The following is a 15,535-nucleotide window of genomic DNA, read 5'->3' on the forward strand; positions in this document are numbered from 1 at the left end:
CGGAATGTGTAAACTGGTACGCTACCATCGCGTTACCAGTCTGTTACCGTACAGACAGACACATTTCTCACTTCACAGACTTGCAAAGAAAAATAAGAAAGACACAAAAAGAAAAAATAATTGTTTTTGTGTGGTATTTGCGTGGAATTGCCGTAAGTGCTATCGCTCAATGAATCATTTCTAATTAAGCCTCCCTATCGCTTCTTCCGCGGTGTTGTGTAATTAATGTTTCATAAGGTGTGGGCCCTCTGTTAATGACTAAAAAAGGCAATTACGGACTGTCTCCTCTCCCACTGTCACGCGCGCACCCACGTAATGTGTCCCGAAAGAGGGGCTGGGGAACGGCAACCATGGACAGGAGTAGCCGAGCGTCTGATATACCGTCGTTAAGTCAGGCTGCGTGAAGCCTGCGGAATATATAATCCATCCACATTTTACCTGGAATCACAGCTTTACTTTTAGGTAGCTTGTTTATGCAAATCGCCCTGGCAATGTGGCGAGGGGAGGGGCATACCCAACGTCTCGCTAATAGCCGAGCTGTTGCCGATTTGGAGATGGGAAAAGTTCCATCAAGCGTGCGACTGAAGCAGAAGCAGGTGGCGCGCTGTTATCACGTGGCAGTAGTCGCTGACCTGTATAGCACGAGCGGCGCTACTTTCCTCCTCTCCTACGCCCTTCGCCTCCTTCCATCCCTTTCTCTCTCTGTCTCTCTCTCTGTCTCTCTCTCTCTCTGTCTCTCTCTCTCTGTCTCTCTCTCTCTGTCTCCCTCTCTCTGTCTCTCTCTCGCTCTCTCTCTGTCTCTCTCTCTCTCTCTCCCTCTCTCTCTGTCTCTCTCTCTCTCTCTTTCTCTCTCTCTCTCTCTCTCTCTCTCTCTCTCTCTGCTGAGAATGAGTGTGGAATCGCACCGCAGGGTGGCCCCCCCTCACGTGTTGGCCCCTATCGCTTACGTGTAACGCATGCTACTTCCCATCATCGCCCCCTCTTCTCTTTCTCTCCTCCGGTTCAACACCTTTCGCTACATTACCTTCATGTATTCATCCTCCCGCTCCCTCTTTCTCAGGTGGTGTTCGGACCCCCTGCCGACAAAGCACTTGTCAGCGCTGAATAACAACGACCCGTCTTTATCATTGAGCTGCCTGCCCGTCGGCTCGTTTCGACAACCCCGGCCGGTTATATCAATCAACCCGCAAATGAGCTAAAATAGACCATTGAAATCAGACAGACAGAGAGCGCCTCTCGACACTCACCGAGGGGATGGACGCCATTTTAAGAGGCTCCTTCATTATCTGGGCTCATGATTGTTTCGTCTTTAAAGGACGGACCCCCCCCCCCCCCTCCTCTCCCCCCCGCTTGTCTTTCCCTCACACACACACACACACACACACACACACACACGGGGTGGCTCAGTGCATTTAAAATCAATCATTCAATAGGAATTTATGAAAGCCCAGCAAAAAAGGGAAAACGAATAAGTGGCTGTAAATAGTCTTTTACTATGGAAGGAGCCATGGATGTGAAGGCTCCCAGGTGTGTTAAGTAAACCGAAATAAAGTGCAAGGCAATAAAATAGCTCCCAAGCCCCTATAAGCTTGTCAAGAGACAAAGGACGCAGGACTTTTTCTGATGAGTGACATCATTCATGTGTCTGGAAGTTGAAGGTTTGCAGCGAGCAAGACACTAAAGACGGCTGCATCTCAAAGTTTTTTTTTTTTTTTTTACTTGCTTACTTTAAGGGAAGGGAGTGAAATAAAAAAAACACTGCAAAGTGCCTTTAATGCATTAAGATAATGCACCGCTGTATAAGAGTTTTTTTTTACAAGAGCATCTAAAAGTTTGGATCAATCTTCACAAGTTGGCTTTGAGAAGTCTAATAAATTGACTCTCACTCTCGCTGGATTAACTCAGGTGCATTGTTGCTAAGTAGCCCACCGTCTAAGTGTCTGTCAATGTCTCTGATGGATGGGAAAATAATGTCCGTCACAGTTTACAATGCCTCAGCAATGTAACTGTTATTAATAATGGTCACACACTGACAAACATGTCTGTGGACAGTGATGTGTGTGTGTGCATGATTTGTGCTGTCTAACTGTGAGCATATTATGTGTGTGTATGTACAGTATATGATATGCTGTGTGCCCTATACATTTGGAACTGTGTGTGTGTGCGTGTGTGTGCATGTGTGTGCGTGTGTGTGTGCATGTGTGTACGTGTGTGTGTGTGTGTGTGTGTGTGTACTATGTGTGTGTGTGTGTGTGTTTGTGTGTGTTTGTACTATGTGTGTGTGTGTGTGTATGTATGTGTATGTGTATGTGTATGTGTATGTGTATGTGTGTGTGTGTGCGTGTGCGTGTGCGTGTGTGTGTGTGTGTGTGCGTGTGCGTGTGCGTGTGTGTTTGTGTGTGTTTGTACTATGTGTGTGTGTATGTGTGTGTGTGTGTGTGTTTGTACTATGTGTGCGTGTGCGTGTGTGTGTGTGTGTGTGTGTTTGTGTGTGTGCCCTGAATAAAGCATGCCCATGCTCCGCTTCTCCATTGCCTGTGGTGGCGGTGTAGACCTGGGGCAGGAAGTCCTCCCCAGGATACGACCTGGAGGACGACCTGCTGGATCAAAGCGTGGGCCGCCCAGGCCGCGTAGCGACCTTTGACCCTTAGCCCCGTTCCCCCTCTGGACACAAATATGGGGGTCGTTGTTGGTGTGTGTGACCTTTTCCCAACTCCCACCACGCTGAGGAAATGCACAGCACTCGTATCCTCTGTCAGGCCCCTTTCGAGGACATACTGTTATTCGTTTTAGATTACATGGGCCGGGCTCTCCAGCAGAGCAGTGAGAGAAGGGTATTGAGCCAGCACAATCAGAAAGCAGAGCCACACAATCAGAGGCAGCGCTGCACTTGCAGGAGTCTGGAATGGAACATCGATCATGGACCATTCTGTATGGCATCAGCGGAAAGTTGGACGTTATGAACAGTTATGACATGTTTTGATGTGTTGTTTTTTTTCTCATGAAAGCACTCATGGAGGCCTTGTGACTGCTCTCGCCCATAGGGATAGAACAGATAGACATCTGAAATAATAATAATAATAATACACTAGACTTATATAGCGCTTTTCTAGACACTCAAAGACGCTTTAAAACTGAAAAGATCGAGTAGCAATATAAAAAGAAACAAACAAAACAAAACAAAAAGTATAGGGGCCTAATTAAGGTAGTGCTGGGGACACAATGGGAAGGGGAGGGGGAGAGGGTTAACTGGTGAAGGCGAGCTTGAAGAGGTGGGTTTTGAGGGCCTGTTTAAATGTTGGGAGGGTGTTGGCCTGTCTGATGTGGTTGGGGAGGGCGTTCCAGAGGGACGGGGCTGCGGCTGAAAAGGCCCTATCACCCCAGGTCCGGAGCTTGGTCCTGGTGGTCTTGAGGGTGGTTTGGTCGTCAAACCTGAGGCAATGGGAGGGAGTGTGGAGGAGGACGAGGTCGGCAAGGTAGGAGGGGGCCAGATTGTTGATGGAAATAGACGAAGCTAGTGACAGGTCTTGTTTAGCGGTGAGATGACAAGAGTTGCAGAAGAGGGTGTAAATGAAATCCGCTACACTCCCTCTAGCCACATCATATCGGGTGAGAAAGGAAGAAGAGAGGGAATGAGAGAGCTAATTCATCTTTTTACCACCATTGACCAGCAGCGTGTGATTACCCATGTATGCCTGAAACCGTTTTTTTGCAACCATTATTGGATTTTTAATTATATTTTCATCTTTCGCTGAGCTCACAGATCTAAGGCTCGCCTTTCAGAGCCAGTAGACTTCCTGTCTTACCGTAGCTAAATCGAGGCCTCTTGTATTTGTGCAATATGACAACCCTAGTTGACTATCTGTGCAGTATAGTACAGTGGATTGTGTACATAGCCTTTATTTATGTAAACCAGCTCCTTACCTTCTTGTGATTTTATTCTTTTTCTAAAAGTTTTTTTTTTTTTTTTTCTTTCCTAACACCAGGGGAGCCACCCCTCCTAAATTTCGTTGTTTGGTACCTGTACTGTAGCAATGACAATAAAGTCCATTCATTCATTCATTCATTCATTCATACCCCCTTACAAAACAGTCTAGAATTATAATGGTAGGTTCATTTTAACAGTGAGAGACAGATTTTGGGGGGGGAAATCCCTAAAAATCACATTATATGATTTTTTTGCAAATATTTGTGTTTTATTGAGTAAAATAAGTATTTCACCCCCTAGCAAAACATGACTCAGTATTTGGTGGAGAGAGAAACCCTTGTTGGCAAGCACAGCGGTCAGCTTCTTGTAGTTAGTCACCATGTTAATACTGATTTTCCCCACTGTAGAAACTCATGTAGTATTATTTCAGTGACAGGGCCTCATTCTTGATCATCATTCAAGGCGATGACTGTGTACTGTTTACTGTGGTGCTTTAATTTCAAGCAGCCATTCTGGCGTTGGCAGACTTGGCTACCCCAGGAGTCCCATTCCCCTCTTCACCACCATAACGCTTCACTTCACCCTCCCATGGCCCCCTGGGATGTGGAGCCTGCAGCTTATTCACTCACCATATCACTAATTACCGTTAAGGGTGCCATGCCTCCCCTGCATGTAGCACTTACAACCCACAATGGACATTTCCATGAGTAAATATAACATTAGGGGATTAATTAAGCAGAAAACAAAGGGTCATAAGAATGCTAACGACAAAATAACAAGGCAAAGTGTCTTATTTCGTGATCGCTAGACTTAGCATAAAACCCAGGAAGATGTAGAATCTTAATTAGTGGGCAGCTGAGTAGCCCCGTTCCAGCGTTTGAGGAAGCATTTTAATGTTGACAATAAGTTTCCGTTTTTTTTAATGTTTTACCATTTCAATGTGCTGGTGCATTTGTTTTAAAATATTAGTTTTTTCATATAACTGAATTGGAACGTAAAGAAACTGGCACTGCTTAATTAAATTAAATTGGCTACGAATAGATTCAACAAGCAATCGCTCATATGCCACAAGTAATTAACTTGCTGAGGTGTTTTTGAACAATGCTTTTGTTTATGAAATTAACACCTTCAGAGACCTGGAATTAATGAGTGTCAGACAAATCTCATGTCGGGCTCATAATAACCCCCGTAACAACTAATTAAGCTACATTGCATATTCTTCCCTAATTAGTTTGGGATCTTCTGAAAATAGGAGTGTTGAAGAAATCATTCTAAACAATAACCCCTCACCTCTGCACGGGCCAGATTGATCATTTACACAATTTGCAACTGTTTTTTTTCCCAGGTAGTATTAGACATGGATACGGATTCCTTCAGGCAACGGCTCACCGGGTACTATAGGAGGCATGCGTGTGCTCTCACAGTGATCTTGCATCTTTGTCACACACCTGCTCCTTGACTCGCCACATGCAATATGCCGGGAGCAAAAACAACAGGGCAACGAAGGGCCAGGGAACAGCCCAGGAAATGAAGATCAATCATATACTCTCTCTCTATTGTATATATATATATATATATATATATATATATATATATATATATATATATATATTATGCTGACACTAGGCCACCAACTAGGCTGACACTAGGCCACCAACTAGGCCACCAACACATACAGGGCAGGAAGAAGATAAAAGCATATGTGACAAACGTTGCATTTGACAGTGTGCACATTACCTTGGCTTGAGGATAGGTGTTGGGCTTGGTCAGTGTTGGGTGTAACGCGTTTTGAAAAGTAAAGCAATTCAGTAATATAGTACTTTCATATAAGTAACAGAGTAATATAGCAAGTTATTGTGTAAATACAGTCATTTTAGTTGTCAAGTAACACACCAGACACTGCCAGAGAAAACTGAGTGTAGAGTTGAATTTGATTGGGGCGTGCACCCTGCCATCATCACATTATCTCACAGTTGCTCTGTTTTCACGGGTGTGACATCATATCACAGAGTCTACCTTTAAAATCTTTGGCTCTTTTGGTCTTAGGTGGCCGAACAGGCGGGAGAAAAAAGTAGCGAGAAGGAGAGCGTGAAAGAACAGAGAAAAAGAAAGAAATATATTAGATATATTCGATATTTATATCCCCTTCCTTCGCTCCCCAGCTTCATCCCTCCCTTCACCCATGCTTATGCTGACACTAGGCCACCTCAATAGTGTGTATTTGGGAGTTCATTCCTGTGTTTGTCCATGAATTTCACTGCTTGTGTGTGTGTGCAGGTTCGGTGATGGCTACACTGTGATCGTGAGAGTCGGTGGCTCCCCCCCTGCCCTGGACTCTGTAGAACACTTTGTCCAGAAGACCTTCCCTGGAAGCATACTGAAGGAAAAGCACCACAACACCATGCAATACCACCTCCCGCACACCGAGGGCGCTCTCGCCAGCATCTTCAGCCAGTTCGCTTCCAATCAACAGAGGCTGGGTGTGGAGGACTACTCAGTGTCCCAGACCACTCTGGATCAGGTATCCTCTCTCTCTCTAGGACTCTTCTTCACTTCACACTACCACCGGCATTACCTATTTAACTAAATCACTTCTTATCATGCCCTTGATAAGGTTGTTAAGCTGTTGTGTACAGGGGCCTCGTTTATAAACGTTGGCTACGCACAAAAGAAGGCGTACGCCAATTTCTGAGCAAACATGTTATAAAGGGTTAGGGTTAGGGTTAGGTCCTACGAGCCAGAACGATCGCAAGGATTAGGGTTAGGGTTAGGGTTAGAATCCTTGCGAACGTTCTGGCTCGTAGGGCCTAACCCTAACCCTAACCCTAACGAATTACTAAACCGAGGGAACGAATTACTAAACCGAGGGAACGAATTACTAAACCGAGGCAACAGATTCACACATCAAATCATTTTTGTTCTACCATGTGACCCCAGGGGGGCCGTGTAGAAATGTATCACGCTAAACTGATTTTTTTTTTAAAGAGTCAGAGCTCTATCTTTGACGTTAAGTTAAAAGGGTGCATTTGATTCCACTGGGAGATTCAAACTGTGCTGAATGGGAGGAGAGAAGGCTTGTATATGTTTATTATTCTCTGTCATGTCTGTCTGGGTAGCCCGACAACACATAAAACAGCACTTGTTCTCTGCCTCAAAACCTACTGTAAGTTTACGTTTATTGTGTCCCATTACTTTATGGGCTGTAACTGTTGAGAAAGATATACTTCATAGGCAGCATCTAATGGACTAGGTGGGGAAAGTAAACATTTGCCCCTATAAAGTCTTGTTTTACTTTTCATTCGCTCAGATAAACATGAACAAATATTTGTCGGGACGAACAAGACGTTTTCCCCACCAGTGATTTGTGACACAATCTGGCGGTTCATTTCCTCTTGTGTACATAAAGTCCATTCATATCTTTAATGACATACTATAACGGGCAAAACAATTATCTTTCTTTGTTGATACTTTACTTGATGAATCCAACCTTTTACTCGTAGTTTTATCCCGCATAGCAGATAGCAGTCCTGCATAACGGACAAGGATACATCATCGTTGGCGTAAAGGACACATCATCGAGGTTATTTGTTAAGATGCAATAGGGAAGAACAGACCGAAGGTGTGACCAATGTGACTGATACATATGCAATAATAATTTGAGTTCAATTCTATGATTTTGTTGACTGTTACCTATTTATATGACCTGCAAATTGATGTTTAGACAATGACCTATATATATATATATATATATATATATATATGTTACGGTACATGTGGGAATACGGTACATGTGGGAAAACTAGGGTTAGGGCTACGTCGACTTGGTACATGCTGGCATGTCTAACCCTAACCCTAACCCTAACCCTAACCGTAGCACCCTAGCACCTAACCATAACCCTAGTTTTCCCACATGTACCGTATTCCCACATGTACCGTAACATATATATCCTTATACTTTATACCTCCTTCATTCCCAGGTCTTTGTCAACTTTGCGAGACACCAGTATGAAGAGGACTCTCAGGCCCACCACAACCCAGTGGACACGTCCGATGAGATGCCACTAGGGCCTTTGAAGACATCGGCAGCAGCTGAGACCGTTTGAGACCACCTTCAGCATACTGACTATACCGCAGTTTCAAGCTTGTAGATTTGCGTTTATTAACTATTAGCAGCCCCATCTGTCATAATACTATCATTGTATGTTGTGCAATGCATTTACTGTAGCCTATGGTGTGGAATTATTAATTATTATTATTAACATATAGGTTTAAAGTTTCTTGCATGTTTGCAAGTCAAAACGTGAACATTTCTAAATGAAATTACAAGACATAGTCAACATGAAGACAAATCAATGCTAATTTATAAGAAATATTAAGAATGAATATCTTATTAATAAGAAAAAATACAATCAATCTTAGGCCTACATGTTACACAGCACTTGTATTAGCTGTTTGAAAAATCCCAAAGGGAAAAATTAATTAGGATTCTCCTAGTGAAGTAAGTTCAACAAACCCGAACTACTGTAACTATGTTCTGACAGCATGCTTCTACACAATTCTCCAGAAGGTAACTTAATTTCCCCAGAGTGTATGTTTGCCAAATGAGACAGGACTACTAAACCTTTTTAATTAAGGTCAACACATGATGCTCCCTCAACTCATTCATAACACACTGCAATAAGTTGATTGCTTGCTATCGTTGTTTAATTTTTTGCATTACCGTCTTGACTGATTTACTAACCAAACATGACTGGAACAATGTAATGATTCAATGACATTAGGGCACTGATATGATATCTTTGTGATCTTCCAGGACAACTGATACTTTCATTTTATCCTGCCTCATTCTTAAATTAGAATAGCATTCCCGCTTTGCAAAATATGCCATGTGTGCAGTACAGGGATGCAAGCCGTAAGTGTATATTTCCAAGATAAAATGTGCTTTCGATACATTGTCTCACTCAGGAACTTTATGTACAGCTGTAAGGTGGAGAGATATATTTGCATTTGGATTGTTTATGTTTACAATACTCTTAGAGCTCTGCATATACTACAAATATATTGAGAGAAAGTGCCTTTTTAAGAACCGTGAAACCCTCTAAGCACTTTGGCCAGTCCCTATATGATTACCTCACCTGACATGTAAGCACTTTCTTCCTAATGCAAACAATACCTCGGTTTGCCACTCACGGTCAATATGGTTTACTTTGAGAGCCAGACGTAATTTGTATGCCATGTCCCTGCATAACTCTCTTGTTAATTGCCAAAATATAATGACTCCTATTTGTCATGAATATTGCTTTTTATGCCCAGACAGATGATTAAACATTTGCACAAATTGTCATAAGACTTGTAGTTAACTTTTTTACCACCTCTTTCGTTGCTCTGTGATTCAAAGAGCTCTGTTTTTAAAAGTCATAGTATGTGCAGTCTCTTTCATCTCCTCATTATTGCCAGCTACATACGTGTGCACCATTCTTTTTTTTCAAACCTCTCTCTCTCTCTCTGTCGTTCTTTAAAGAGCTTTCAATTGTAACCCATCTTTCTTGTGTCACTCACGCGTGCAGCACTTCATCTTGAACATGGAACTCAAATTGCATATGCAACGGTGAGTCATTGTTTACAGCACAGTAGACTATTCCGCCTGGTCTGCCATATTAAACAGACAAGATGTGTCACTTTCTTCGCCAATCTTTCCCCTGGGAGCAATTTGACAGTTCTACTTTTTTCCCCCAGGCATTCATATACAGCAACAAACAAAAATCAGTCATCAGTTATTCTTTTCAAAACCTTACTTTTGTCAATTATCAATTATACTGTACATCCAGTATGTATAGGAGCAACACATGTATCCGTTAAACGGTCAGAAAAACTATGCATAAACTATATCCATTTTGACAGTGTTGTTTTTGAGATGTTACTGTCAGCCCTTTCCATCCTACCCAAAAGCTTTTCTTTTGACTATTTCACCCCACACCCCTGAAGCCTCACCCCTGCCCCCATTGTTCCCTCTCTCCATCACAAATGCATGCCCTCTCCTCTCTCCAGTGTGTATTGTTTTGGCACATACAGTATACATGCAGCTTAAATCCCTGCCCATTGCTTATTCCGCTGCCCTCGACTGTGTGTTGACCTCTGACCCCGCGTCCTGGTTGTCAGACGAGGAAGGGGATGACTGCTGTCTGCCAGAAGCTCCTGCTGATCTTCTTCTGCCTGAGGTATTTTCCATGCCTCTTCTTGGCCCATAGCAACATCTGGATGGATACCAATGCCGCAAACACTGCAACTAGGAGGAACATGTATTCTTAACACTAGAACAGCCGTGCCTTTTTACAGACTATAAGAGCCGCCTCGCATCTTTACAATGCTAAGCTGCTATTTACACACAACGACCACTAGTTGGCCGCTTGTAAATTAGCCTGCCTCCTACCTACACAGAAAAACTGCAAAATAGCTTTATACTAGCTTATCCTGGTGTGACTTTGGAAATGTAAGGATACTGGGTGGTAGAACGCTCATATCTAGGAAATGTCACGAAAGGAGGGGCCTGAAATTTGATCGAGTGCAAAGATATAAACCATTTTTTACTCACAGGGTCAAATAACCCCACCCATGGCTGTTCTAGCGTTAATAGTATCAGATGGGTAGCCTTTGTCCTTTCCTCATAACACACATTCAACACAACATCAATATGAAATAGGACAGGATTCTACAATTAATTAATTAATTAGTAACTTGGAATACAAGTTGTGAATGTAACGCATGTGACACATTTAGATGTTTACTGTTAATTGCTTGAGTGGAGCTCGGTTGATTATGGGGAAGTGTTTTGTGTTGATGCATTGCAGTTGTCTTACCTGGAACAGTTTGTGTCATGATGGATAAGCTCAGCCATGCCCCAATCTAAATGGGGGGGGAATACTTAGAATCATCATTATCAAATGTACAGGGTAAATAGACGATTTGATCTTTTTTTAATTTTTTAATTTTTTTATATATATACTGTATACCTCATAAGTGTACTGTGGACAATGGACCAGCTTGAATAACCAAGTGAAGGGGTTGTAGGTGGGTCCAGGATGTGTTACTGCATTACCTGTGGATAAAGCCACACAGGACCACAGAGACAACAGTTACAGTACATTCCGAGTGCATTGTTACAATAGACCATTCCTTATAAATAATAATAATAATACATTAGACTTATACAGCGCTTTTCTAGACACTCAAAAACGCTTTACAAACTGAAAAGATCGAGTAGTAATAATAAAAAGAAACAAGAAATAAATAGAGAAAGATAGTATAGGGGCCTAATTAAGGTAGTGCTGGGGACACATGGGAAGGGGAGGGGGAGAGGGTTAACAGGTGAAGGCCAGCTTGAAGAGGTGGGTTTTGATAATAAAGTCCCTTCAGTAATTTACTATTTAAGCGTTATGGAACGAGAAGCCGTGATCTATCGTGGATATTAGCTAGCTGTGCCAATATCCACGATATACCACGGCTTCGAGTTCCATAATGCTTTTTTACAACGGTTACCACATTTATCTATCAATAGTTCACAAAAGAAAGACAAGACAAACTTTTAATTAATGTATTTTAATGGAACTATGTTTTATTGTAAGTGTATTAATCCGCTGAACAGTTATCAGTTTATCGTTGCTAAGCAACAGTAAGAATGTAACTTCGATAACGGTAATATATACAAACGTGGAGTAATATGAAAAGATGTGTCAACATTCCATTTAGCCGTGCGTATATCATGGATATCGGCACGGCTGGAACGCAAACTGACCAATAGAAACAATGGCATATGATCTATCCGTTGTATAATAGATCATATGCCATTTAAAAGTAAGATATGTTCTGCCTTTGAAAATACATATTATATAAAAAAAATTAAATCATCTCCCTTTCACTCTAATTGTGGCTCTTGAACTGTGGATCCTGATGTTCAACAGGTCGCAGACCTTTGCTCATACTAGGCTGATTAAAATAGACTGACCTGGCCAAATGCCCAAGAGCATGGATGAAGAGGTGCACTACTCAGTACTGTAGTGTACAGTATATCTCCAGACTTAACACTAGAACAGCCATGCCTTTTTTGCCTATTAAAAGACCCACCTCGGGGGTTACAATGCTCAAGCTGCTATTTACACACAACGACTACTAGTGGGCCGCTTCCTACACAGAAAAACAGGCAAAATATATTTATATTAGCTTATCCTGAAAGTGTAAGGATACTGGGTAGTCGAACACACATATCTAGGAAAAGTCATGAAAGGAGGGTCCTGAAATTTGATTGAGTGCAAAGATATAACATTTTTCTTTACTCACTGGCTGTTCTAGTGTTAAGATGTGATATGTTCCCCTTACATCTGCTATGGCTGGCCCTTGATTAGTAGGTAGATGTTATTGTCATGGGTCACAGACCTGTCTGTTTATGTCGGGCCATTGTGATATTGATGCATAGGTTGCCCAGCTCACAAATCTGTTGAAAGGAACAATGATTAGAACCAGGCTTGTCTTTCATCAATGTTTGTCATGGCTTAATCAATGAGAGGAACTAAAAGGTGCATGAGCAATACATGAGCAATCCACTGCCCTCTTAACAAGAATAGAACACGTCTAATGGTTTCTTCAAACTGCCACTTAATTAATTTCAGCATCTAGTAATCAACTAAAATGTTCAGAGGGTGATGTCTTCGTGGGATTTTCAGTAGGGAAAGTACTATGTGTTCAGAGCAGACCCAGGCCTGACTGCCTAGATGATTACTTTTTTTTTCTTTTTTAATGTGGTTTATCCTTTGAGAGCTCTTCAATACGGTTGCGTAATAATTCTGCATAGTTCAGTGACATAGTTAGGATTTTGCTATTCCATATGGTCTGATTTCGGGGGTGGATGAAGATGGAGTTGAGGTCTGGGCAGTGTGGGCAGACAGGGCTATGTATCTGCTGCTAACTGTTATTCTGAGCCTATTAGTCTTCCTTGGAGGGTCATTGTTTTAATCGGATAAATCGTCTGTGATTGGGACATACCGATGCTGTTTTCGCCCGTCTCAAATAGATGGATCTATCTTTAGAATGCACTGTGCAGGAGGAGCAGATTGGTAAAGCTCTTAGAGAGGCATTGCCGTTTGAAGATATTCCCGAATATCTCGCTGTGAAATACGCCAGGGTGGGCGAGCGAGATAAACAAAAGCAATTTTATTCAAGAATAGATGATTCACAATGAGACACATGATTGATCTGAAACAGAAAATGTTGAGATGATCGTTTCAGGCCCCCCCAGCACGGCTCTCTCGTTTGTTCCTCGGCTGGAACAGTGGCATGTCTTCGTCTTTGACACCTCACACATCCCCACATTCAATATTAATGAGAAATCCCAAGCATCTTAGCCATGTGTCTTATGACCCCTGTGAAGTTCACACTGAGCCCCTGCTGGGCACACGGATGTACCTCTTCTCCTGCCTCACGCTACTGTGACACGGGTCCAGCTTAATCATGACCCCCCCCCCCCCCGGTCTCTCGTGAAGGTAGAAATGAAGATAGTTATACAACAGCTAGTTCCAACCAAGTCATTTTGATTGGACAAGAGCCATTCCATGAGTGCTGATTATAGAGTATAACAGCACTGGGACTTTGAACTATATGTATCCCTCCGCCGCACCGGTGTTCTATTCAATGACAGTTAATTAGGCTAGGCTACATGATGGAGCAACGTACTGTCTGTTAACTCGTCGGAATCACACATGCCACCAAAGCGACTGTCAACAGACTCTTATTTCAGTGGTTGCACAATAAATGGAAACGTACAGATAAATGTAAACATGAGACAAAGTAGGAAATATGTGTTGGCGGAGCCAAATAAATGATTACATAAACAAACAAATCATAATCTGTTTAGACGATGTTTCTTTTTACTGTTAACAAATAAATGGCGCTTGTAGAACTGTTGTGCTGTTATAATGAATATCAGCACGGCTGTGATTATCTTCCTACTCGAGGCCTGTGACCTCGTACCTACGACCGAATCACAGCCGTGCTGATATTCAGTATAACAGCACTCCCTCTCGTGTGATATTGCTTAAATATACTCGTGGTGACAATGTTAAGCTTTTTCTGCATTTTGAGGAAAGTTCAAAGTCTATTCAAGTTACGTTGTGTTTCTGACGCCGCTAATGAAAAATCTGCACCCCCCATTTCCAAGGGGAGATTTGACTTCACACTGTTGGACTGATGATGGTTTAAGCTCCCCATGTGGGCCCCAGTTTTCCTTTTGATTTGAGTTCATTTAGAATCTCCTGCAGGGCTGGAGCGTCGCCTTGCCTCCACAATGTTGGAGGGACTTTTTTGTGCTGCATGCCGGGTAGTTAGCTGAAACAGCCACGCTGCTTCGCTTTATTGAAGGATGTGGGTGTCCTCTGTGGGCTCACATTCACGGCGTGATGTGCCCGTGCACTGAGTGATTATGTACATTTTAATAATTTATTATGCTTTAAGTCACCTTACCAGTCACTCAGATTAGTTTCCGTCCAAATTCATTACTTCACCTCTTCCCTCGCGCTCCTCTCAACTCATACAAAAGAGAATTTTCTTTGCTGAACAATTCGGGAAGGGATTATCATAATTTTAATGAGAAAGGTGAGAGGATTATTCCAATAGTGATGGAAGCGGAATGGTGTCACGTTCGTCTGCACAGAGGACGGGTCTAATCGAAAGCAGAATCGACTACTTCATCTTGTATGACTATACCCCATGGATATTATTTTCACTGTACATTATTGTTGATGTCCCTGGATTTGTTTTTATTCATTCTTATTTCCTCTTTGATCCCAAATGCTGAAGTAAATATGAAGTAAATATGAATGCATGTCATTGTTTAATGGGAGTTTTTGTCTAATAAGGTAAACCCTCATACATCCAGTAGGCCTGGTCTCTTGCTAGTTGTAGTAAATGTTGTTAGAACATAACTAGTAACTGAAGTATAAAAGCTGTCAACCAGTGAAAGGATCAGGATGGAGTTTAGAGCATTTCTTGGCTTTGTGGAGAGACATTAAATGTCTCCACAGCTGCTAAAACGGCTGTTTTAACAACTACTGCCTCTCTCAATTATTTATGCCACTGCTTTTAGAACTGTCTCTCAAATGTCCCTTCTGCTTAGTTAGACTTATCTATGGGCCTAATGACAACGCTGTTGCTATGGTAGACCTTATATCATGTGTTAAAGCAGTGAACAATCGAAAGAAAAGGACATCCGTGTTTAACTGTGGTTTGTCATAGCACTTCTCCTTCCTCCTCCATTAGCATCACAGCGACGGCCACCAGATTTGTGGTAATTATTGTGTTAGAAAAGGAACAATGTGTTTTATAAATACTAACAATTCTTACTAATTGGACTATTTACTGTAGTTAATTACAAAAAAGGCACGAAAGATGCAACAACTTACCAAAAAACAAACCATGGATGGAATCACCTGTTTGTTTGAATAATCTACAATGCACACACACACACACACACACACACACACACACACACACACACACACACACACACACACACACACACACACACACACACACACACACACACACACATTAGATAATCAA

At 42.2% G+C, this 15,535-nt stretch overlaps 2 protein-coding genes across 3 annotated transcripts in view; one reads left to right on the forward strand and one right to left on the reverse strand.

Annotated features, from left to right (window-relative positions):
- Window positions 1–9,259, forward strand: part of LOC308172700 (phospholipid-transporting ATPase ABCA1) — a 172,311-nt gene extending 163,052 nt beyond the window's left edge. For both annotated transcript variants that reach the window (XM_080547635.1, XM_080547636.1), the window contains 2 exons: window positions 6,206–6,449; window positions 7,906–9,259. In XM_080547635.1, the coding sequence (XP_080403761.1) occupies window positions 6,206–6,449; window positions 7,906–8,031 (370 nt within the window). In that variant the 3' untranslated portion in view covers window positions 8,032–9,259. The remainder of the gene's footprint in view (window positions 1–6,205; window positions 6,450–7,905) is intronic.
- Window positions 9,260–10,083: 824 nt separating this feature from the next.
- LOC308172384 (trans-2,3-enoyl-CoA reductase-like) overlaps window positions 10,084–15,535 on the reverse strand; it is a gene marked incomplete at both ends in the record, with an annotated part of 32,705 nt that continues 27,253 nt past the window's right edge. The window contains 3 exons of the mRNA XM_080547296.1: window positions 10,084–10,214; window positions 10,786–10,831; window positions 10,939–11,024. Of these exons, the coding sequence (XP_080403422.1) occupies window positions 10,084–10,214; window positions 10,786–10,831; window positions 10,939–11,024 (263 nt within the window). The remainder of the gene's footprint in view (window positions 10,215–10,785; window positions 10,832–10,938; window positions 11,025–15,535) is intronic.

This window comes from Nansenia antarctica, assembly GCF_963989245.1.
Source record: "Nansenia antarctica genome assembly, chromosome: 17".
NCBI lineage: Eukaryota > Metazoa > Chordata > Actinopteri > Argentiniformes > Microstomatidae > Nansenia > Nansenia antarctica.